The sequence below is a fragment of the Lepisma saccharinum genome, chromosome 3 (assembly GCF_977018435.1).
Source record: "Lepisma saccharinum chromosome 3, izLepSacc3.1, whole genome shotgun sequence".
In the NCBI taxonomy this organism is placed as follows: Eukaryota; Metazoa; Arthropoda; class Insecta; order Zygentoma; family Lepismatidae; genus Lepisma; species Lepisma saccharinum.
Window position 1 is genome coordinate 15773304 of NC_139231.1, and position 24007 is coordinate 15797310.

At 39.6% G+C, this 24007-nt stretch overlaps 1 protein-coding gene across 1 annotated transcript in view; it reads right to left on the reverse strand.

Annotated features, from left to right (window-relative positions):
• The window catches only part of LOC145984925 (uncharacterized), a 273074-nt gene extending 264582 nt beyond the window's left edge, over positions 1 to 8492 (reverse strand). Inside the window, exon 1 of the mRNA XM_083118329.1 lies at positions 7911 to 8492. Within this exon, the coding sequence (XP_082974455.1) occupies positions 7911 to 8083 (173 nt within the window). The 5' untranslated portion in view covers positions 8084 to 8492. The remainder of the gene's footprint in view (positions 1 to 7910) is intronic.
• Positions 8493 to 24007: the final 15515 nt, after the last annotated feature.

The following is a 24007-nucleotide window of genomic DNA, read 5'->3' on the forward strand; positions in this document are numbered from 1 at the left end:
AAAACAGAGAAAGAAAGAGAGAAACAAAAGTATAAATAGCGGGAGAAATGAATAAAATAAACAGGATAAAGAGAAAAAGGGAGAATGAAAGAAAACATAAAAGAGGGAGAATGAGAGAGAAACAAAAGAGGGAGAATGAGAGAAAGATAAAAAGAAGAAGAATGAGAAAAAGAAAATGAAGGGAAAAGAGGAAGAATGAGAGAAAAACAAAAAAGTGGGAGACAGAGAAAAGGAAGAAGAGGGAGAAAGAAAAAAATAGGAAGCAAGTGATAGAGAAAAAGAGGGAGAAAAAGAAAAAGGGAGAAAGAAAAAGAGGGAGAGTGAGAGCAGAGAAAAAGAGGGAGAAAGCAAAAAAAGAGAAAGAGAATAAAATGGAGGGAAAATGAGAGAAAAATAAAAAGAGGGAGAATGAGAGAAAAAGAAAAAGAAATGAAGACAGAAGAAAAGGGAGAAAAGATGAAGAAAAAGATATATGTTGGAGCAGTTTCAGTACCATCATGACTATAGGAGGAAGAGGTACCTATTTTTTTCTCTTCATGTGCCTCACATTACTTGTATTTTTGTTACTTCGCGTTGCTTTTTGCCACTTTTGGATAATCGCGTCGATGATGATTAGTGATGAGATGATGAAATTGATGAAGGGAAGCTGGGTGCGTTTGAATAAGTCGCATATCCAAGCAATTTTGATTGATCTGGTGTATTTTACTTTGCTTTCCTGACACTTAGGCTAGTTGCGAAGACGATGGTGAATGGTAATAAGATAACATTAATGAACTCACAAATAACACCTTGACCGGGATTCGAAATCGGGACCCCTGGCGTCGTAGGACGCTATGCTAACCACTCAGCCACGGAGGCCGGCAGACTTTTGAATGAGGGTATTCTTGGGTGGAGAGGGTTCGATGATTGCTGTGTGCCATACGACTGCGAGAGATATAGGCGTGGATATGGTTCTTGTTTGTAGGACGTTGTTCCAATTCCCAATGCAGTCTTCTAACGGTACGAGGAGAGAAGGTAGTATTTGTTGGTCTATGAAGGCTTAGAAAGAGAGCGTTGTTTTTCCTCTCGCAAAAAGGAGCACGCCAGAGACCATACACTGGCGGAGGAATGTTTTGATTGGAGCTGGCCTCCGTGGCAGCACTGCGCGCTACGACGCCAGGTGTTCCTGGTTCGAAAAACGGCGTGCGCACGGGTGTTCTTTGTTGAATGTCATCACTCGTCGTCATCTTCGCGATTAGTCCAAAGCGGCGCAAAACCGAAGTTGGTTAGTTGATTTGTGTTTTGAATCCATTTTATGCACAGTAAGGCTAATCGGGACAGGACCTACAGTTTAAAGTGGGATCCGAACCACTATGTGCCTCCACCGGGTATCGAACCCGTAACCCCTTGATTACAAGGCAACGACGCTACCACTGCACCGTTGGGAAGGCTGCAAAAGCGAAGTAAACAGTTTTACTTTCGCATAATATTTTTACGATAGCACAAATCAAGTGAGGCAATTGCTAAAATTAAAGAAAGAAAAAACACGGTACTTTTGAATCTTTTGGATAGGAAGATAATGTAGAAAAAATAAACTTATGTGTGCTTAGCATCCAAAAACGACCTTCTTTGAAACAGCAGCATCCTGTATCTTAAATTATTTGAGGGAGGTATTCTACCCCCTCTAAAAAAAATGGCGGGTACTGCAAACCGACTTTCAGCAGGAACGCACATATAGTCCGCTGTTCTATCTAGGGAGACGGGACAGGACCAAAACTTGGTATAATTTTAGCGCCAGGAAAAAATGAGTGAGAGTATTTTCAGGAGGAACAGCCGCATTTCATATAACCATAAATATCATACCAAAAAAGTCAATATTTCAAAATCAAGAAGCATTTATTTATTTAACGCCATCACTGAGTCAGGCTGGAAGAGTAGAAGACATGTGATTTGTGGTGAGTTTTAGAACTATTTGACAGCACGCACGCTTCCAATTAACTAAATTGTAGTAAAAGAGGATGCATCTGCTGTTAAACTCTCACGTACATTTTAAGTTTCTTCCGTTTATTATTTTTGAGGTATTTGATATTTTTCATTTCTTTTCCTTATTTCCAGGACCTTATGAAGAAAAATTTAACATTAGTTTACGTCTTTTTGTAGTGTGTTCTTTTATAACACAAGTTGTTTTGACAAAGTCTAAGTCCACTTCATACTCAGAGGTTAATCGGGGCTGGACCTGTAGTTTAAGATTGGATCCGAACCACTGTGCAATGCGGCTCCATCGGGGCTCGGACCCGGGACCCCTTGATTACAAGGCAACTGTTCAAATGCGCAATCCGGGAAATAGGCTAACAGGGACAGGATCTACAGTTTAAAGTGGGCTGCGAATCAATATGCAATGAAGTTCCATCGCGGATCGAACCAGGTGCCCCTTGATTACAAGTCGTTACCGCTACAATATCGTGGAGATTCGAGTAAACCTTTAGAAATAACAGATCCGTTCAGTGATTAAGAGAAGGCTCTAGACAAGTTGACGCCTTGTCTCTGATTGGAGCCACGTCACAAGTAAGGTCACCTGTTGTGGAAGGCGTGACAGCGCACCAGCGAAACATGATCACATCATTTGACTTTTCTTATCGCAAATAGGTGTTTTGTCAACAGCACGCTCTGTCCAATTTTCAACAATTGCCTCTGCAATAACACGTTACGTTTGTTTGTATTTTGTTTATTTTAAGCGGATGTTCTGCACCTTTTGAGTCACGTCGGTACAGTCGGCATGGCATCTAACTGTCCCGGGTTCGATTCCCGAGATGGGTGGCTCTGCGGCATGCATGGATGCTTGGGGGCAAGCAGAGGCGGTCGGAGCCTTATGCTGATCACATCAGCTACAAGAAGAGATGGCCGCGCTCGTGAATGTGTAGAGCACTACCACCACCCTGTCCCCTATGTGCCTTAAAAGACTGAAGCTAAAAGCACGTACCTAGAATAAAATTTCGAGGATTTCCGAACCACATGTCTCACATATAATAATAATAATAAGTAATAAAGTAATAACAACAATAATAATGTTTGTAATAGATAGATGAATAAGATTAAAATATTAATAATGATATTTAAATAGGTAAATTAATAATTATTATTATAATTTCATGAACGATAAAGAGAGATCACTAACATGTAAAAAAAAGGTGTCCCACCAAAGAAAATTATGTATTTTTCTTATTTAATTATAGACTTGGTTAGTCTTTCGAAGGGGTCCGGACCCCTTGGACCCTCCTAAATACTTTCGTGGCCCTACCGTCCCTTATGTGCCTTAAATGACTTTAGACCGAAGCTACAAGCGGCACGTGTCATTTGGAAACAAATCCTCAGATATAGATTCAACATTCCGTACCTAAGTGATACGACAAGCTGCACGTGTCGCTCGGACTGGGCCGTTTTCTCAATAGCGTGTATCGTGTCGCCTCGGTCTCCTGGTTGCGCATGCGCAGTGGATGCTTTTCTTCAGACTAGATGGGGCGTGTCGCTTCAGTATCAAACCCCCGCGTCGCTTCGGTCTGAAAGGTGCTCCAGAGTCGCATCAATTTGTTCATGATGGATCGTGACATACAAGGCAACAACTGTAAGTATGTGCAGCGGATGGGGGTGAGGGTTTAAACATTCGAAAACGGTCGATATTCGGACATACATATTTGGCGTTTTGATGAAGTGATTATGAAGGCATCTGCATTACGAGACAACAAAAATATTATCAGTTTTGACATCATTGATTGATTTGGTTCATTTTTATTTCGCTTTTCTGTCACTTTAGGCTAATCGTGATGATATGATGAAAGTGGTGAAGGAGCGCTCACAAAGAACACACATGCCCAGGTCGGATTCGAACCCGGAACCCCTGGCGTCGTGTGCTAACCACTCCGCCACGGAGGCCGGCTCAGTATTGATTAATGTCAGTTACAAAATAATATTTCGTCATAGTGCTTAATTATATTTAATACAGATGGGCATCATTTTTAGTATTGTTCCATTAGGAATACTACTCTACAAACTATTATCCGTATGCAGTAATAATTCCACTCGATTTTCTGCGTAATAATACATTGTAATTCACGCAATTACAGAGAAATAAACAGTGTCAAACGCGTAATTCGTACCTTTGCTTCCACTGCGAATTACTGCTCGCGAGTGAATATTATATAGAAGGTTGCGAAGGCGCTGAAATCGGGCACGATTCCGAGTCCACCACATGACGTCACAATCATGTCGGTTGAATGTACCAGATGGTCCAACCTTTATAATTCAATCTTGGTTCGTGGTTGAAAACCTGTTTTGGCAACATTTGGAACTACATCTCGGCACCTTTGGCTAGAAATCGCTAAGAAATAGGCGGTGTGAGCCAACATAACGACGTGCCAACCTTTGAACAAGCGAGAGGGTTGGTAGCTCTTTCAAACACGGTAGTGGAAGAAATGATTGGATTCTGAAGACTTAACACTTGGCCCAAACCTTTACGTGTCCGCTGAGGTTACGAAAACTGTACTTGCCTGTGACGTAACGTTGTGCAAAGCAGAAGAATTTAATTGTAAGTTGTGAGAGATTCTTTTCTAATTACTGATGCACGTCAAGGAAAAGTTCTTCCACTAATCACGTCACGCTAGGATTCGAAATGTTTTGGTGAAAATGTAATTTCATAAGATGCATACTGCGCGTCAGTGCATGACGTGAAAGATCCTTAAATGTTTTTCTTTCTTTGTCAGTTTTGGACGCTGCAAAGTGAATTATTGTGAGGCTCATACTGGGGTGTGTATTTTATCGATTCTGACCCAAATCTTTGTCACAATTTTATAACAATAGTTTCTACCTTCTTTCGATATACTTATTCTCAGTAGCGGCGATTGGGTTTCAAAACTAGGCGGACAAGGTCCCAAAACTGGGAGCAACAACAGTTTACTTTACCTTGTTATATAAGGTTTAGCATAGTACGGGGACAAAAGTAGCAAAAAGTGGGGGGCAACTGCCCTCCTAATCGCCGCCACCGCTTATTCTTGACTAGAATTTAAATAGTAATAAGTAATTTTCATGTCAGTTTGAGGTCGGGTACCAGCTGTTATAATAAAATTCATTAATATTCAAAAATATAAGTACATGAATACTTATCAAGGTTATGCTAACATAATAAAATGTAAGCTTTCAAATTATTTTCTTTCGTCGACCTTCCCGATACCTAGTGGTAACGTCATGGCCTTGTAATCAAAAGGTCCTGGGTTGGACCCACGAGAAAGGCACGGACTTGTTCGGATCCACTTTAAACTGTAAGTGCAGTCCCCGTTAGCCTATATGTGCATACAGTGGACTCAAAGCAAACTTTGTCTATTTTTTCTTTCAATGAGTTGGTGAAACGTTGGGGAAATTAAGATCTTCCCCAAGGAATGATCCAAACGGGGAAACATGACATTGTTCACTTTATGCTCAGAAAGGATAATCGGGACTTGGCCTGCAGTTTAAAGTCGGATCCGAACCACTAGGGACTGTGCCTACACCGGGGATAGAACCCGGAACTCCTTGTTTAAAAGGCAACGACTCTAGCACTATGATATCGGGCAGGCCTGAGAAAGAGAAATACATTTGATTTGATTTTTTATTTAGTGTCGCTGTTCTGCTACTTTTGGCTAATCGCGACGATGGGCATGAGTGATGATGTGTTGAAATTGATGAAGCGGGCTGTGATAACCACTCCGCCACTGAAGTTCGCAAAGATAACTAAAGAAGCGTCTAAGAACAAGAGGAGAAATAATGAATCTAGATAGAAAGGGAAAAGAAGCGAGAGAGAGGGGAAAAGGAAAGAATAAGCAAGTGACCAAGAGAGAGAGAGAGGGAGAGGAAAAATGAAGAGAGAGAGAGAGAAAGGAAAAAGAAAGGGAGGGAAGGAAGGGAATGAGAGAAGGGGAGAAAGAGCAAAATAGAGAAGTAGAGGATAACGGTTCAGATTGTTTTAGGATTTTTTTCAAATTCTCCTAACAGGAACGCTCGTAGAATTTTAATAATCATTGTCATATGAAATTTGAACCTTCCTTAAAGTAATGAGCACTGTTTGGATTTCGATAAAAAGTTATTTATGTTGAAAAAAATATCTTAAATATTACCTTACGCAAGCATGCGTGCTTCCCATGGACAATGTATTTTCCGTTGAAAAGCAACTGTAAGTATCGTAGACTAGTGGGAATTAATGTAGAACTACATCGGAACCTTAGTAGAATGCATTTAGGGACTTTATTTTAATGCTATGAGAACCAAACCTGGTCTGCCTAACCTAACTACGAAAGCATATATTGTACAAAGTCTTAGGCAATCGCTAAAACTCCGCAGTGTTAACAAAAGTAAATCGGAATCGAATCATGTTAAAATTGCATTCGTAGCATGATGAAATCACAACAAAACAAAAGAAACTTGGGCCAAGTTGAGAAAGAAAGAATCAGAAATATAAAATTCGAATGTTCAAAGAATTTTCGACCTAGAGAACATGCGTAATTGTGGAAGGAGCGGCAAGCTCGTTGTTAAATATCGCTAGACTAGGCTGAACGTTTGGCCTACGGTAGAAAAATCGTTCCAAATTTACTCTCCTTTCCAAACACCTCTACGATATTCCAAATTCTAAAGAAGAAATAGTTCAGAATTCCGTCTAGTGAATCTTAGTGTAACTTGCTATTGCTGTTGTATACCAGAAATGAGGAGGTTCGAACAGGAACTGAGAAGAAACATAGAACTGAAGTAATTTGATTTTTAAATTATGGCCTCATCAGCTGTTTACACTTGTTTGCTGTGGAGACGCAGTTCTTGCAATAAAATAAATGTCAATATTTATTCGTTCACATAGAGGTCAAGAAACCAAAACATTTGTGTGTTGGACAAAAAATTTATAAACGCAGAAATGAAAGAGATGCGCCTTTTGCTGAAAATGTGAACATTCATATGCTATGCATGTGTTTGGAACGTGTAGTACAGCCTCTCCAATGCCCGGGCGCGTTAAGTGATCTACTTTCGATCTCGCCACCAAAGTTCTTCGGTTCGAATCCCGGTTAAGTTCAGTCTAAAACTTGGGTGTTCAAATCAAATCTCCAACGTCGCGATTAGACTAAAGTGACGGAAAAGCGACGTCAAATAACAATAAGTATATACATTTATGGAACAGTTGAAATTTCTTCTCTATATACGTATATGTAGTGTGACAAAGTAACACGCTACTAACTCGTTTCTTAAAAGTAAGAGAAGCAAATTGTAACACTTTACTTTTCTTTCTATCTTCTCCAAATCAGGTCACGGTATTTTTATTATTGCCGACTAGGTGGCGGAGCAACTGGGTTCGAATCCCGGGTAAGACATGAATGTTTGTTATAAACTGAGAATAGAGTAAAAGGTAAAACACGTGAAAACAGAGAAAAAGAATGACGGGGTAAACTACCGCTTATGGGTTTTCCTTATATAAAAAAATTAAAGCGCGTAAAGTGATACACTCTGGATCTCGCCATCGAAGATCCTGGGTTCGAGTCCCGTTGTTCTTTGTGAATGTTCCTTTATCAAATTCATATAATTATCACTCATAGTCTCCTTTAACAGCAAAGCGACGCTAATTATCAACAAAATTGAACACCAAATTAATACAATTCAATTTTTATTAACCTATTTTTGTTATTATGTCTCCTTTTTTCTACCTCTTGAGTTAAGAGCGACATAAAGGATGAATGAAGTTTGTGGGATCCATACACGCCAAGACTCGAACCTGGGACCGTTGGTGAAGATGAATGAAGTATTGACAAAATATCATCAGAGACGTGAGTTGTTCTTGTCCCGTTCAGAACCCACGTCCAGTTCCAAGAATCAATACAATATATACTACAAAATTCGGACATTCCTAATTTTAAATTCGGACATACCTGCTGTTAGCTTCCTTCTGGGCTTCATCCTCAACATCGTTTTGATGTCGCAGCGACTTGGCTTTGTAAACGCCGACGATGACTCCGACAGTGATGAGGAAGAGAACACAGAACCGCACCACTTTCCACTTGATTTGCGTGTTGAACGCACTGCATGCCCTATTGAACACCATGATAGAACCAAGTCTTCGCGACGCGCACCAACACAGAAATTCAGCTCGCACACGACATCGCAAATCCCACTAGTCCTGTTCGCATCCACAACCATGAATGATTAATTCTTTATATTATCGATTCGCACTTGTTTCGCGTGTTTTCTAAGTCTTAGCTCGTATTGAAACGTACTCGAAAATACTGTGTCAATCGCGGCACGTTAAAACTTCCTGCAGACCGAGTCAGCTGTTTCGATGTCGACCCGATTAGCCGATCCGGCAACACCAGTCTGCTGGTCCGACTGTCTTGCGTTTGGGTTTTGATCTTAGGCCATATAGTGCTCACGTGTTACTTTTTTTTTTATCCTTCGCGAACACAAACTACTTAAAAAAAATCGAGTGCGCTGTACCCCCCTCCTACTTCGGCAGTCACAGCCAAGGCACTAGTTTCAATGTACTCGAGTCAGCTACCTGTTCGTTTCGTCTACCTCGGGCACGTTCGGGCTTTCCGTGACGTCATTCGGAGCGCACACTTCGTTCCGTTGATTTACGATAGGTGGCAGCAGTCGATTCGTTTGTCGGACGCGCTGCTGTTGATATTCGCGAGTTCCTTCTGCTCATTCTACTTGCGCTCAAAGCTACACTAGTGCAAAGGGAGTGTAAAAGGTACAAGTTGTCATAAAAATACTTGGTTTTACAGGAAGATGCGTTAAAGCTGTACAAATTCCCACAAATGTGCGACTGCCCCATAAAATTTTGTTCTGTGAAGATTTATGATAGCTGACCACAGGCAGACGTCCACAGGCGACTTTCAGACGAAGAGACAGACGGTTTCATACCGACGACCAGTCTGGGCGACTTGTTCCTTACGAAGTACAGCGTGTCGCTTCGGTCTGGAAGGGAGATTTTTACAACGAAGCGACACGCGACACATGTCGCTCAACAACCAATGAACGGGAACGTTTCACACCGAAGCTGCCGCACAAGCTTGCGTTCGATTGGTGACTGAATGAGGCGAATTTTATTTATTTCCACCCGGTATACAATTTGAAAGAAAGTTCTTAATTTCGACTCGTTTATGTTAAGTACGACGATGGTTTTAATGCAATGCCGAGTAGTTAGCAAGGCGGAGTAGTTAGCACACACGCTACGACGTCAGATCATTGCGGGTTTGAATCCCGACCTGGGCATGGGTGTTCTTTGTGAGTGTCCCTTCATCAATTTCATCATGCCATCACTCATCCTCATCGTCGCGAATAGCCAAAGTAGCAGAAAAGCAACGATAATATAACAAGAACCAATCAAATCTTGTGTTTCAATGTGAATTGCCGTTGTAACGAATTATTTCAATAGAAATAATATTGTAGAATATGTAAACGATTTCTTAGTTATTGCAACCGAACTTGTATCACATCACGGAAAACGCAGTTGCACACTAAGGACTTGAAATTCACATTTCAAATTGTATACAAATCGTCTACCCGCCATTCGCGTGTAGCGTGACATAATTTCTGTGCGAAGTACAGTGACATCTTTTGGTGGTTGCCTCAATCAAGTAGGGCAAACTCCTTTCCCATCCACTTTGTGTCCCCCGATCAGGCCCAGATTTATTTGAAGGGGTACAATATTCAGGGGCTACCCTACGAGGGTCACTATTTATATTTTGAGCCTAACAATAAAAAAACAGGAATTTGGCATTGAAAACTGCTTTATTGTTTTTCGAAGTATTCTCCTTTATGGTCAATACACTTTTGCATTCGTTCGAACCATTTGTCAAAGCAGTTTTTCCAATCTTCTTGAGACACCTCCATAATATGGTTTTTGAACGCATCAACGGCGTCTTCCGCCGACGAAAATCGTTGTCCACTCAATTTATTCTTGACATTCGGGAACAAGAAGAAGTCATTGGGTGCCAAATCAGGACTGTACGGCGGATGACCCATCAATTCGATTTTTTGACTGTTCATAAAGTCGGTTGTTAGACGAGATATGTGACAGCTGGCATTGTCTTGATGAAGAATGATCCGACGGCGTTTGTTTGTTTTCCGTATTTGACCGAAGACCTCTGGCAAACAAATTGTTGTGTACCATTCAGAGTTGACCGTTCTACGTTTCTCTAAAGGCACAGTTGCCACATGACCAGTTTTCCCGAAAAAACAGGCGACCATTTGTTTCGATGTGCTTCGAGCGCGAACAACTTTTGTTGGATTGGGTTCATCTTGAAACACCCATACAGTCGACTGCTGTTTACGTTCCGGCTCATATGCATATATCCATGATTCGCCACCTGTTACAATCTTATATACATCTTTTGAAGCACCACGATTGTATTTATTGAGCATTTGTTTCCACCAATTGATGCGAGCGTCTTTTTGAGTTTTTGTCAAATTGTGTGGTATCCAACGAGAACATACCTTTCTCACAGTTAAATGATCATGTAATATTTTATATATGCTGGTGGAACTAATGCCTATGGTTGCCTCAATCTCACAGTATGTCACATGACGATCTTGCAGTATTAGTTTTTGCACAGCATCAATGTTTTCTTGAGCAACAACTGATTTTGGACGACCTTCGCGAATCTCGTCGGTGAGCGAATGGCGGCCACGATTAAATTCGTTATACCAGCGTTTCACAGTGGCAAAGGATGGGGCTTCATCGCCAAATGTGGAAGTAAGTTGATCGATGCACTCTTGTCTTGATAATCCACGTCGAAAATCGTAAAAAAATCATCGCACGAAAATGTTCACGAGTTAATTCCATTTTATTGTTGTCGCGCAATCTCCAAGGCAACATAAACAACACAAATCAAGCTATTGACAAAACATATGAAGTACGTTATGGTCAATAATGCCAGACGATTCCGTGCAAACGTCAAATCGCGCCTAACTTCAATCAGTGTTGCCAAGGCTCAAAATATAAATAGTGGCCCTCGTAATGTAACATGGAACAATATCCTGGACGTCACTACCGAAAACACATAAAATCTAAAACTGATATTTAAGCTCACTGCAAAAGAGATCATTCAACAAATACTCAATGGGACATATAATCTCATTGTTACGTCAGGTATTCTGAAAATATTATTGTGCATACATTGAACGGTCCCTTCGTTTCATTAGTTAACCAGAAATCATGTACAATAATATTTCCTCTCGAATTTTCTATTGAATAATTCATCTGGCTTGTTTTTTTGCAATTTTATCACGAAGCTCGGCACCAGTGTTGCCACATTGTAAGAGCATAATTTCCCTTTGTTATGTGTAAAAATAACCCTTCGGTCTATTTCCCATTCAGCATAGATTAATTTAAATCTGATATCGCAAATTTGTTTCCACGGCTGTTACCATTCTTGATTTGGTGTATTTAAGTCCACTTTATGCACAGTAAGGCTAATCGGGACTGGACCTACAGTTTAAAGTGGGATCCGAACCGCTATGTGCCTCCACCGGGTATCGAACCTGGGACCTGTTGATTACAAGGCGACGAAGGTTACCATTATTATTATTAATATTAATTAACTCATAATAAACACCAATTCACAGAAATGCTTAGAGTGATTGAACGAATTTTGATAACAACTCATTTGAACCAGTTTCCAAATTCAAATACTTAGGAGCACTATTAAGAAATGATAATTATATTAAAGAGGAAATAGAAAGTAGGCTGAATTCAGGAAATGCATACTACTTTTCTATTCATAAACTTTTGTCTTCTCGTTCAATATCTAAGCATTATATATCTATTATTATATGAATGTGAAACTTGGTCCCTTACATTGAGAGAGGAACATAAATTGAGAGTATTTGAAAATAAGATCCTTAGGAAAATATTTGGACCTAAAAGGGATGAGAAGACAGGTGAGTGGAGAAGGTTACATAATTTAGAAGTACATAATTTGTATTCATGTCCAGATATTATTAGAATAATTAAATCAAGAAGACTTAGGTGGGCAGGCCATGTGGCACGAATGGGAGAGGAAAGAGGAGATTACAGGATTTTTATTGGGAAACCTGATGGTAAGAGACCTGTAGGAAGGTCAAGACGAAGATGGAGGGACAACGTTGAGATGCACCTAAAGGAGATCGGTAAGGATGGAAAAGAGTATATAGATCTTGCTGAGGATAGGGACAGATGGAAGGCCTGTGTTGCTGCAGCCATTAACCTTCGGGTTTAAGAAGGCTAGAGAGTTAGTTAGTGATTGAACGAATTACAGAATTTGAGGATTCATAGGCATGCGCACACACTCTCATTAGTGGGGGAGGGGGGCAAAGACAGATGAAAGTTCAGGCTGGGAAGGAAAAACTACACATCTCCTTTTATAAGCTTTGATGATTAGAAGCAGGGGCGTATCTAGAGTTAGTCCAGAACCCCTGTGAACAGTTAATATAGATCACACTTTTGATGCAGAATTGTAACTCGTATTAAATCTAAGCAAAGGAAAGCTGAATCTAAACAAAATTTAAGCCCTTCTTAAACAAAAAATCACTGTACCGAAGCTTGACAAGTGAATATACGTGCAGCTACAAATATTGGATAGCATATGAAAGAATATATCATTGGAATGAACTTCTGTTGGTCTTCGTTTTAAAATACCTCCACTTTGTCATCGAAACATCACATTGGATAAAAAATAATGATACCATTCGTAGCTTTAATTTTCATCGGCTTGAAAATCCTTAATCTTCTTTTTTGTTTGCTTGTTTTTAAATAAATGCTATTGTTTATTAACGGAGATAAAATTTGTCTGCACTAACTTTCTAACTGGGAGGGGCAACTCCTCCCATTGTTCCCCATGCTCACGCCTATGTATGAAATTGTAATACAAGTAACGAAAAAATTAGTAATAGTTTCCATTAAATGAGTAGAGAACACCTGAAACTGCTATCTTGAAATTCCCTGCAATTTTGAAAGTTTCATCAAATTTCTATTTTTCCCTTTTGACATTTGAAATTTCCCTTCATGTGGTAACACTGCTCTTGTGCCAACTTGGAATGAAAGAAAAAAGAATGATTGGCCAAAAAAAATAAAGAAACAATTGTAATGCTTTTGTTCTGGCAATGTAGCCAAGTACTTATTGTTAGGTTTTTTTTATGGGTGTTGACATTTAGCATAAGGCGACAGGCATTGCCTTACACGCAGTCCCCCCCTCTCCTTTCGCAGAGAAGGAAAAGGAAACAAAGAGAGTCAAGGGCGACGAAAACCTGTAAATTGATGGTGACATCGCCTGGACGCTCCGGAACAAGGACCATTTTACGTCGGGTGCATTAGAAGAACAACACCAGCGATTTTTTAACCGAACGGAACTGGTCCCAAACTGATCTATGCGTGCATTTCCTTCCTGTTGTTCAAATTGTGATAGGTAAAAATTGTGACCTTGTAATCACGATGCCGCGGGTTCGAGTTCCGCTAGAGGTTAAGTGTGTCAGACTTCAAAGCGTAGACCTTCCTGGCAGTGGAGTGTATGACACTGGCGGAATAACAACAGTTACTTATCCACTCCTATACTTTGGAGCTAACTAACTAACTCTGTAGCATTCTTAAGCCCGAAGGTTTATGACTGCAGCAACACTAGCCTTCCATCTGCCCGTATCCTGAGCAAGATCAATCCAATCTTTACCATCCTTATCGTTTAGGTCCATCTCAACGTTACCCCTTCATCTTCGTCTTGACCTTCCTACAGGTCTCTGACCTTCATACAGGTCTCTTACCATCAGGTCTCCCAACAAAAATCCTGTAAACCATACTTTGGAAAACACTAAAATTCAATGTAAAGACAATTTGAAGCTACATTTACTTTTGCACCCATCCAGAAATGACCTTACACTTCTTCTCCAGATAGATTATTGTGGATAAGTAACCTCATTGAAGATAAAATTCATACCTCTTGTGGTAGGCGGTTTTCAGCTGTCGCCTTCTATGATTACTGATGCTTAAACCTTAGTTATAGACGTCTCCTCAAGCAGTGAGCACCATATTTTAGGCGCCAAGGTGGGTGATCACATAATTTTAGACGTTAAGGAGGGCAATAGCTTAATTTTAAACGCCAAGAAGGCCGATCACTTTATTTTAGACGCCAACAAGGGCGATCGTTTGATTTTAGACGCCAAGAAAGTCGATCACTTGATTTTAGACGCAGAAAGTACATTCACTTGATTTTAGACGCCAAGAGGGTGTTCACCTGCCTTTAGACGTCAAGATGGGTGATAACTTAATTTTAAACCTCAAGGCAGCAATTGACAATTATTCTCATGTCAAGTGACGATTTGTTGTTTTAGATGTTTCGGAGGGCGACCAGCCGCTCCGCTCTCTTCTTAATCCACCAACTGTGTTGAGTTGAGTCGTTGTTTTAAGTCCACTTTATACACAGATAGGCTAATCGGGACAGGACCTACCGTTTAAAAGGATATTCGAAACAATATGTGCCTCCACCGGGTATCGAATCCGGGACCCTTTCATTTGAAGTGACGTTACCACTACGCCATCGGAGATGCCCATTGTGCGGGGGGAGGTTTAGACAAGGTCGTAAACCCCTACTATACTCCATGAGGCCTTAGAAAGATCGCTTCGCGGCCTTGCAGCAGACGACAATATGGGGGTGTGTCTGCGAGAACCAATCAGGTCCGCGAATGAGCGAGCCCGGTTGCCACAGCTAGCTCGCTGCACCCTTCTGGAAGGGTGAGTGACCTCTGCCTCTTGCTACCGGCAATAGTGTGCGAGCGACGTCTGCTGTTAGCCCGCGAAACGCTCTTTCTAAGGCCTCCTGCAGTATAATCTAGCTTTCCAGGAAATGAGAACGCCGTATAGAGAGGTCTAACGCTCTTCCTTACGGTCGTATCACCCTCATGAAATGTCTTGGCACGACACTATCTCGCGATTAGCAAAATAACAAATAGTTTTTTCCTTGGTAGGGTTTTTGAAGAACCAAACGGTGGGTGTCCCCAAAATTTCGGTGTTGATCCAGCATCGTGAGGACAATTGGGAGTACTTGAAAAGACAAAGTAGTGGGCACCGATTACGAGTGCCAAGAAACAGCTACGGTGAAACCCATCGTCGCGATTAGAGAAAGAGAAATAAAAGCGACGTATCAGCAAGGACCATCGCTTGATTGTAGAAGTCAAGGATGGCGATCGTTTAATTTTAGACCGCAAGAAGAACGATCGCTTCACATTAGACGTCAAGAAGTGCGATCACTTAACTTTAGAGGTCAAACATGGAGATCGTTTAACTTTAGAAACCACAAGGACGATACCTTAATTTTATACGTTTAGAAGAGCGATCGGTGTTGGCCCAGCATCATAACAATTGGGGAGATACCTGGAACGGACAATCAGTGTTGTTGAAGGTCCAGCAACCCAATAATTCTAATAGGTTATATTGGGTTCAGCAACAGAATCGGAACCTTCTTCCTCGCACAATCCGGTCCCCGTGGCGGAGTGGTTAGCACATCGCGCCACAACTCCAGGGGTCCCGAGTTCGAATCTCGGCCTGGATGTTTGTGATTCTCCATTCATCAATTTCATCATATCATCACTCATATCCATCTTCGCAAATTAGCCGAAGTGGCACAAAAAGCGAAATAAAATAAAGCAAACCAAAAACAATCGCACAATTTAGATTCGGTCCAAGTTGTGTATTGTTTCATTTCAATACGAAACTTTATATTGATCCGGAAAAAATATTCCCGGACCGTATTTAAATTCATCCGAAAAAAAAGGTTCCTGGACCGAATTAAACATAAAAAGGTTCTTTACGGTCCAGAACCCATTTACGCTTACTGATTTTCTCTCCTGGACCGGAATTGAATTTATTTAAAATTCCTGGACCTTAAACAACCCTGGGGACACTTCGGTCTCGAAAGCCATAAAACAACGGCGATGAAACTCGATGTCTGACCGCACGTCACCCATTGACAAGCCACTTGACAGGCCTTGACCCTCAGAGGCTGTTGCTAGGAAATATTATTTTTTGTACCGGTCACCTCGTCCTGAGCTAGAGTTTTTGTAAGTCCACTTCATGCACAGATACGGAATTCACAAAGGGCTCTATTCCAAGGCCAGTGAACCCACACAACCAAAATAAAAGTTCCCTATCAAGACACCAAAACATTGAAATATCACATTAAAAGTCCTGAATTTTCTGAATATGGGTGTGTTTTGTTTGTTAACCTGCGTGTAGATGTAAAAAGTATATATAGGGTGTCCCAACAAAAGCGACGGATTTAATATGCTTAAGAGAATACTTCTTTATAAGTGAATGGCAAATATTTTTACATCATTGCAACGGGTAAATGTTCCGCAACATGTCTTGTGGTTGGGTTGGCAACACTGTTTTTACAAGGTTTTTTTTTTATCAGTGATTAATGCAGCTTAGTTGACATGGAGCATTACACAAAGGAACAACGAGTTTTGATAGTGAAAACTCATTACAAGAATGGCGAGTGTTATGCAGATACTGTTAGGAAGCTTCGTGCAATACTTGGACGTGAAAGCGCACCTAGTGAGTGTACAGTTCCACAAATTTGAGCAACCAGGTTCGACAGCGGACAATAAAACACCGCGCTCTCAATCTAGCCGGCCGACATATGCCAGATGTCATCTTCCATTCTTAAACCGGAACATTTACCCGTCGTAACGATGTAAATATATTTGCCATTTTGTAAATATACAGTATTTTCTTAAGCATATTAAATCCGTCGCTTTTACTGGGACACCCTTTATTTTTCAACTTTATATTTTTTGAAAATGTTGTATTTTATTTAATTTTCTAATTGGTTTGCCACTTGTGTGGACAAGAATTAATTAATGTTATGGCATAATAAGTATATTTCAAAAACATGTAGCAATTCAAGCTAAACAATTATTGTTATTTTGATGTTATTGAGATATAAAAAAACACAAACCTATAACAGCGTGTTCTTTGACAGTAACCCTTAAAGTTTGTTCCTTTCTTTGATTTGTTGTTTTAAGTCCACTTTATGCACAGATAGGCTAATCGGGACTGGACCTACAGTTTAAAGCGGGATCCGAACCAGTGTGCAATATGCCTCTACTGTAGAAGGCAAGCTTGAAGTGTTTAAGAAGTAAGCCTATTACTTTTCGTCATTAAAACCGTAATATGCTTTTCTTCAAGGATGGTAGAAGGAATAGGGAAGAAAGTTAGGTTGGGGTAAGGGTAGACAATAGGGGAGAATCAAAAATCCACCTTGCCAGGGTTAAAATTTTATCTTGGGCCACCCCTGGTCATTTTTACAGTCAGCATTTTACAGTGCATGTTGGTCCTCAGATTTGAAAACAAATTCCGGTTTTCCTTTTGCACTTGTTCCATTAGAAACAAAAAGATAAAGAATTGTGTGGACAAAGGAGAATTTCTGTGATCATTACATTTCCTCCTTCCGTCCGGACATAAGAATGATACAACGACCTTCAGGGAAGGCATTGTTGTTTTTATGGATGCACGCTGAATACAATGAGAACAAGAAAGTTGTTTTTAAAGTTACTGGAACAAAGTGTTCTCGGTAGGAAAAAAAAATATCAGTAGGCAGAATGCATCTGCAAGCGGCCTTGGTGGATTCCAGGATTGTAGCTGGTGGGTTCGAGATGAAAAGTTGTAAGTCAAAGGCGATGCCAATGTCTTCCAGTCGGAAGTGGGATACAAAGGCAGTAAAAAGGTATTTCCCGCTCTTGCGATATTTTACAATCGTAAGAAAGGCCGCGTGCAAGGTTCCGCCCCAGAGCCTGGCTTATCCTGAGTTCGAGCCCTGATCATTAGGGCTAAGATTTTTATGGCCTAAGTATCACCAAAATATGCAAAATAAAAAATGCTCTTATGACCTAAAATTTTTAAAAATATGCACTATAATTTTAAAAAATAAGACCTTTCATTAAACATTCAAATGCTGACCAAGGCAAAATTTATAGTATAAAAAGTATATACACAAAAAACGTAATGTTTCCACCCTCTAACGGGGTCTTCTTGAGATGAATATTCGCAATAAAATTCGATTTTTTAAATTTATCAGCATTTGAATGCTTTATTAACATCGAAACAAGGCTTAACAGTGTTACCAATGCCCTTTCAAATGAACTGTTTCAAACATCAATATTTGACACATGCTGAGATATTTTCACATACTATTTTTACTTCACTTTATGAGCACTGCTAAGTCTTTTGTGGGTAAGGCCCCACGTTGTGAGTGCCACTTATGCTTCGTCTTTCGTGTGCGCTGCTTCAATTAATATACCACGGCTGCAATATATTCAGGGTAATGGGTTTTTTCTTTGAGAATGTAAGTAAAAAAGCAGATATATGCCAAGGGATATAAGAAATGAGGATCTATATTCAGAAAATCTTCACAGTTTACAGAAATTATATATATTATCTGTCTACAAAGGTCATTTTCTTCTTAGATGGAAGGCAAATTGGATTCTTCTTCTTTCTTCCAAGGATGGAAAATTGGTCACTTTCTTCTACCTTCTTCTGAAGGATGAATCATCTACTTCTTATTTATCCTATCTCTTCTGAAGAATGGATCATCTACTTCTTAATTTCTTCTATTTACAGCAAACATCTATTTTTGCTATTTACAGCACGCTTCCCCCCCTTTTCTTAGGCATCGAGACTTGAACAATAGCTCAAATATATTCAGGGGCGACAAATCTAGATATAGCGCCACCTCCTATATCAAACCAACAAGCGAAACCCAGGATCGCTGTGGCCCAGTGCGTTTAAAATAGCTAGCGCAACCGTAGTGTTTTGGGGCGGCTAAAGATAAGTATAGCGCCACCAAGGACAAATAAAACAAAATGTAGCGATATACTCCTCGCCAGAGGTAACCGAAGAATGAAATTTGTTCAAAGATCAAAATACACGGTCTTTGAATGACATCCTGACTTTCTTACTTTGCTATACATTCAATCTATGTGTATACTATTAACCATTATAATTTTGTTTTCAATTTATGTTTCCTATCCTTTGTATACAATATTTTAATCGGTATTCATTTATATTTTGTTTGTTTTAATCAATACAATCATCTTTTGTCTCCTCCGTTTTCGTTAATCAACTTTCTTTCCACTTTGCTGTCGCGCTGCCACCTATTGTCACTTCCGCTAATTAGTTCATTCCATGTAAACGATTGTGTCAGGCCAACTAGGCACATAACAGCACTGAGTTGCAATGTACAGTACCATATATACTTTCTGTAAATTTTCAAATAAAAATGATTACCTATTGTCAGCCAGCAAAGCCTTGTACTACTTCGGCTGACACAGGAGGAGCATATTTAAAGTAAGTAATTCGGCTCAAGTTTTTTAGTATCGAGAGAAAATTTGTATTTAATTGCAATAGGAGAGGAAGGTATTTCTCATATTTTTTTTGTAGAAAATAAACAGTGATCTACACTTGGAAGAAAATATAAAATAAGCAAATATTTGCTCGGAGTTAATTTGCACCAAATTCATTTTCTGATTTAATTCCATTAGAAAATGAGGTTTTCACCATTTTCAGGAAATAAACTGGGACGTATAATTGTAAAATATTCAACAACTTGAGTGTACATGGGAGTAAAAACGAATCCACTTCGAAAATGGCTGTAGCTATATTCCTTGAAAAAGGGAAAATATGCTGAATATGGCCGAAAATCTATCAAACTATGCTCTATCACGTATGACCAAATATGTCTAAATGTGCCCTTAAGAAGCACCTTAATTTAATTAATTTCATCATAATTCGAATTTCTATATATTTAGGGAACACGTCACCCTTACCAAAAACAAAATTCTAAGTCACGAAAATTCTAGCCTACTGATCAGAAACACTTAATATTTTCACTATTGAAACCCCACAGTGGCGTAGCAAGGAGTGGGGAAAGTGGCTCGGGCTCAGGGCCTTCGTCGCGCTTATACAAAACAAAAAATGTAATAAATGGAAGTGAAAAAGGTAGGTGGAAGGGTAATATGTTGGCAACAAAGCTACAAAATTATTTTTATTCGGCTTTACATTCTAGTTAAACGTTACAATTTGAATGAATACGTCAATTATTTAGACCGGGAGGTAGTTGCCTGATTTTTGAAGCCACCTCTCTATAAATAATCTTTGAATAAAATAATTTCTCGTTGTATCGAATCTGTGATTGTTGTTCGTGTTACGCGTTTTAATGAAACTCTGAAATGAGCGTTTACGTTAGTAGACCTAGTGCCCGGGTTCTAAGCCCTCATTTGGGGCTCGAATCATCATGTGGGGCTCAGTGTTGCCAACTCACCCCACGAAAATTTCACCAACTGATATTTTGAAGCCTTTCACGGTGTATGTTAACCTCACAAGCAGTGTTGCCAACTCGGGCGAGGCGTAGCTTTTCACGGTGTATGTTAACCTCACCAGCAGTGTTTCCAACTCGGCGTAGCCTTTCACGGTGTATAATTTTTTAGCTTTTTTTTGTGTGTGTGAGTGTACATGTGTTCGGGCGAGGCGTAGCCTTTTACGGTGTATGTTAACCCCACTAGCCTCAGCGTACATGAGAGTTCTGAATTTTTTTTTGAGGCTGGAATCATTATTTGAGGCTCGTCGTAGCTTTTTATGATGTATATTTTGAGGGCAGAGTTGGCAACACTGTGGCCTATTACTGTAGCTTTTTATGAGGGGGTCTATTGCCCTCTGTTTACATCTGGCAACACTGCCGTAGATTGACAGTGTTGTTAAACCTACTGGGTTTTTCACTGTAAATTTTTATTAAAGGACCTGAGGGGTCTATGTATTTTTTATGTTTGGCAATACTGTTGGGGGCCTAGTGTTGGCGACACTGTGGGTTTTTACTGTAGTTTTTTATGAGGGGGGTGGTCTATTGTCCTCTGTTTATATTTGGCAACTCTATTGGATGTTTTTTTTTGAGGCTTGGGTTTTGCCAACCCATCCGAAGAAAATTCCACTATATGATCTTTCACTGGCTAAGCTAACCTACAAATAGGAATTGGCAACACTGACGAGTCTTGAATTATCATTTGAGCCTCGTCGGTGTTGCCTACCCACTCTACAAAAATTCTACTATATGATTTTTCACAGGTTAAGCTAACCTACAAATAGGAGTTGGCAGCACTGACTTATAAACCCACTGGGTCCTCTTGGCATGTTTTTTTTCATGCTGTGTTGCTAGGCTATTGGGCATCTTGGCGTATACAATGTATATATTTTGAGAGGGGGGGTACATACATGAGTAAGCACTGTGATTACAAATAGTACCAGTGTTATGCCCCCAACTCCAACTGGACAACTGGGGAAAATAATTGTACAACAATTTGTACCTAATTGTACAATACTTGTACCTAATTGTACAACATATACACAGACATAAAAGAGAGAGCCTTCCCGTAACTTACTTCATGTACAATTTATATGATTTTACAACTGTGAAAAGAAAGCATATGTGTTCTGTATGCACACATTTATTCTTATTTTTCGAAGTTGAATGAAAGCACATGTTTTTACGCTCTCGTAATACTAACCTTGCTCCACTGATTTTAAATTGCTTCCATCCGCTTTTTTTTCTGTGTTATTTCCGTATGCACGCAACATTCGCTTTCAATAGACAGAAGGAGTGTTAGTATAGCAGGCTCCGAGTTTACAATTTATTAAATTAAACAATAATTTATGTAAGAATATACTTGTACTTACCGAATACAAAATAATAAAAAGCACATGTGAATGTTTGCGTGTGTTCATGTTATATGACGACTGAGTAAAAAAATAATGTTGACTCCCCGAAAGATAAAAGTTCCTAGTTCGACATCAGATGCATGCAAATTTTATGTTTTGCTCTCCAAAATCTTGATTTTTATGTTTGTGCTATTTGTCATACAGCAGAGGAGAAGAGGGGAGAGAGAGGGGAGGGGGTACTATTAGCGCCATCTATTAGCAAACAATAGAAATAAAAAGTAGGGTCAAACTTTTTCAACACCCAAACATTTTAAACGTCTTCACGTAGTAATACGATAGCTGAAGATGTTTAAAAGAGTACTCTTAGTCGACGAAGCTAATTGCTAGGGCCCTTATATTACTAAAATATTCTTTAATTTGCATATTTCTCATACCGCCATATGTTGTTCTAGTTGACTTCTTCCAAAAAAATGCTAATTAGCGAGAGTTAATTAAGCAAGGCAAGTAAAAGAAGCAAAATAGAACAACATATGTGCCGGCGTGAGAATATGTAAAAATTCGATTCAGAGGTGGATCGAATTAAAGTTGGGGGATATTTTGCATTTTTTCCCTATAATGTACAAAACATTTACCGTACATAATCTTTTCCATTTACAACAGTATAAAATAAGAGGAATGTGTGACAATATCCATATTAATTAGGAAAGTATGTTGTATGCTAGGTTAGCTAATTGTGTCTTCTACAGCTTCACTGTATAGAGGGAAGATGGAAAAAGAGAGCTCTACAAAAACTGGTGCTCTTAACAATATTGTACGCCCGTGAAAATTATATATAAATAAGACTTAAGCGTATTATCTGCTTTCATGCCAGATTTTACCAACCTGTGAGCTGTAGTGTTTAGGTGACAAACGACCTGCTCAAATATGATACTGTTGACAATATTGTACGTCCGTGAAAATTATATATAAATAAGACTTAAGCGTATTATCTGCTTTCATGTCAGATTTTACCAACCTGTGAGCTGTAGTGTTTAGGTGACAAACGACCTGCTCAAATATGATACTGTTGACAATATTGTACGTCCGTGAAAATTATATATAAATAAGACTTAAGCGTATTATCTGCTTTCATGTCAGATTTTACCAACCTGTGAGCTGTAGTGTTTAGGTGACAAACGACCTGCTCAAATATGATACTGTTGACAATATTGTACGTCCGTGAAAATTACATATAAATAAGACTTAAGCGTATTATCTGCTTTCATGTCAGATTTTACCAACCTGTGAGCTGTAGTGTTTAGGTGACAAACGACCTGCTCAAATATGATACTGTTGACAATATTGTACGCCCGTGAAAATTACATATAAATAAGACTTAAGCGTATTATCTGCTTTCATGCCAGATTTTACCAACCTGTGAGCTGTAGTGTTTAGGTGACAAGCGACCTGCTCAAATATGATACTGTTGACAATATTGTACGCCCGTGAAAATTACATATAAATAAGACTTAAGCGTATTATCTGCTTTCATGTCAGATTTTACCAACCTGTGAGCTGTAGTGTTTAGGTGACAAGCGACCTGCTCAAATATGATACTGTTGACAATATTGTACGTATATTGTATTGTATAGGAGACTAGAAGCATATAATTTGACGAAAAAAAAACCCCAAATAAGGTCATAGAAAATAGTTAAAAAAAGTGAACAATTATATTTTGCATTGCACAGCATTGGATATTAAATAACATACCCCCAAAAAATCTCTGCATTATGCGTTCTGTAAAAAATTGCCCTACGTGCCAAATTGCTGTGTCAAGTAAACGTTTTCAAAGGCACTGTCGTACTTGTGTGCCGGGAAAACAAATATGTGCGACCAAACTGTGCTCTAAGTGTGGAATAAATATTTCTATTGCCAACTTCAAGCGACACCAGCTTACTTGCAAGAGCACTGGAACATCTCTACCGCAACCTTCCAAGCGAAAGGTAGAAGTAACCTCCCTCGATGCATCGCCACCTGCCAAACGCGTCAAGCTGGCGAAGAAAGCAGACCGATTTGCGTTTGAGCATTTATTAGAAGATTTTAACATAACATCAGACAGCTTCTGCGATGTGCGTAGTTTTCTGGAGAGCGAGCGAGCTAAGATAATATCCATCCTCAACGATGCATTGGCTACATACTCCACTAAATTCTATGCTGTGCTATGCTGCAAGTATAAGAAACCGTCTGATGAAATATATAAATTCTTCCATGCCACAAAAGCAAAAACACTGCATCAGGCAGATATCACTGACCTCG